Source organism: Octopus bimaculoides, chromosome 15 (genome assembly GCF_001194135.2).
Source record: "Octopus bimaculoides isolate UCB-OBI-ISO-001 chromosome 15, ASM119413v2, whole genome shotgun sequence".
NCBI classification, from domain to species: domain Eukaryota; kingdom Metazoa; phylum Mollusca; class Cephalopoda; order Octopoda; family Octopodidae; genus Octopus; species Octopus bimaculoides.
In genome coordinates, this window is record NC_068995.1 from 13,935,680 (window position 1) to 13,936,956 (window position 1,277).

The 1,277-nt window shown below is 34.8% G+C and overlaps 1 protein-coding gene across 3 annotated transcripts in view; it reads left to right on the forward strand.

The window, feature by feature from the left end:
* The window catches only part of LOC106869515 (sarcolemmal membrane-associated protein), a 52,273-nt gene that overhangs the window by 3,773 nt on the left and 47,223 nt on the right, over positions 1–1,277 (forward strand). For all 3 annotated transcript variants that reach the window (XM_052973182.1, XM_014915283.2, XM_052973183.1), the window contains exon 4: positions 360–497. In XM_052973182.1, coding sequence (XP_052829142.1) covers positions 360–497 — 138 coding nt within the window. The remainder of the gene's footprint in view (positions 1–359; positions 498–1,277) is intronic.

The window sequence follows — 1,277 nt, forward strand, 5'->3', positions numbered from 1 at the left end:
TAGCGGTTCGGCAAAAGAGACTGATAGAATAAGTACTAGGCTTACAAAGAATAAGTCCTGGGGTCGATTTACTCGACTAAAGGCAGTGTTCCAGCATGGCCACAGTCAAATGACTGAAACAAGTAAAAGACTAAAAGACTAAAGACTAAAATATCAAATGCTCTAAAGACAAGATATTTTTGAAAGCAGAGAAAAATTGTGAAGTTTATCTTACTTTAATTGAAATTTGAATTTTAATGTGTAGGAGTTTTAAAAGAATTCTTTTTTTTTTTTCTTCTTGTTTTTACAGATCAGTTCTTGATAAACTTTTATTTTATGAGTTTTAACAATTTTTTTTTTGTTTTTATTGTGTATTGTAGCAATCTCTAGGTAATGCTGAAAACAACTGCTGTTATTTGAAAGAAATAACTGAAAGAACTCAAAATGACCTCAAACAACTTGCAGCAGACCATCAAGAGCAGCGCAAAGAAGTGGAACAGCTTGAGAAAAAACTGGAAGTAAGCCATCAAAATATATCTATAATAATAAAAGTAAAATTCTGTCTGTCTGGGTCCCCTGTATCTCGGTCTACATTTGTTCTATGTAGACATATTATATCTTTTTGGAATCAGAATGACCCCAGGATTGAAAATCTGCCCTTCGTTTGGCTCTTGACCATCCAGCATTTGGGATCTGATTTAAGAGCATTTGGGTTGTTATTTCTAGCAGGTAAAGCTTGGCTGATTCATGCCGTCTTGGATGGCATTTCTCAGATGATGTCAGAGATCAAGAGAAGGATAAATGACATTTGCTTCATTAATTTTACATCAAGATAAGAACTTTGAGACAAATTGGTCAACAGTTGGAATTCTACTTGAGACTGAAACAATAGAATGATAGCATTACAGAATTAATTCTCATCCATCCTTAACTTCTGATCAAACACCACTGAGGCATACTCAATAATTTGGTGTGCTAACGTGTGTAGAAAGTGTGTTTACCTAGAGACACAATACAATGTCTGCTTTGGATTTGATCTCATTACCTGTAAACTAGTAGCCTTATACCTTATCCACTCTGCTATTTTACTTCTCATAACCTCTTCTTTCTGATCATTCTCATTATCTTAGCTATCCCTTTCTTTTTATAGCTCATACTGCTCAAATTCTTCTATTCTGTTTCTCATAAATGAATGATGTGATTCCTCAAGCTATACGAAAAGCACACTCCACTTTGAGAGTTGATACTCTCGTATCTAATCTAATCTGTATTCTGTTTTTGGTGGGGTGGGGGGGGGG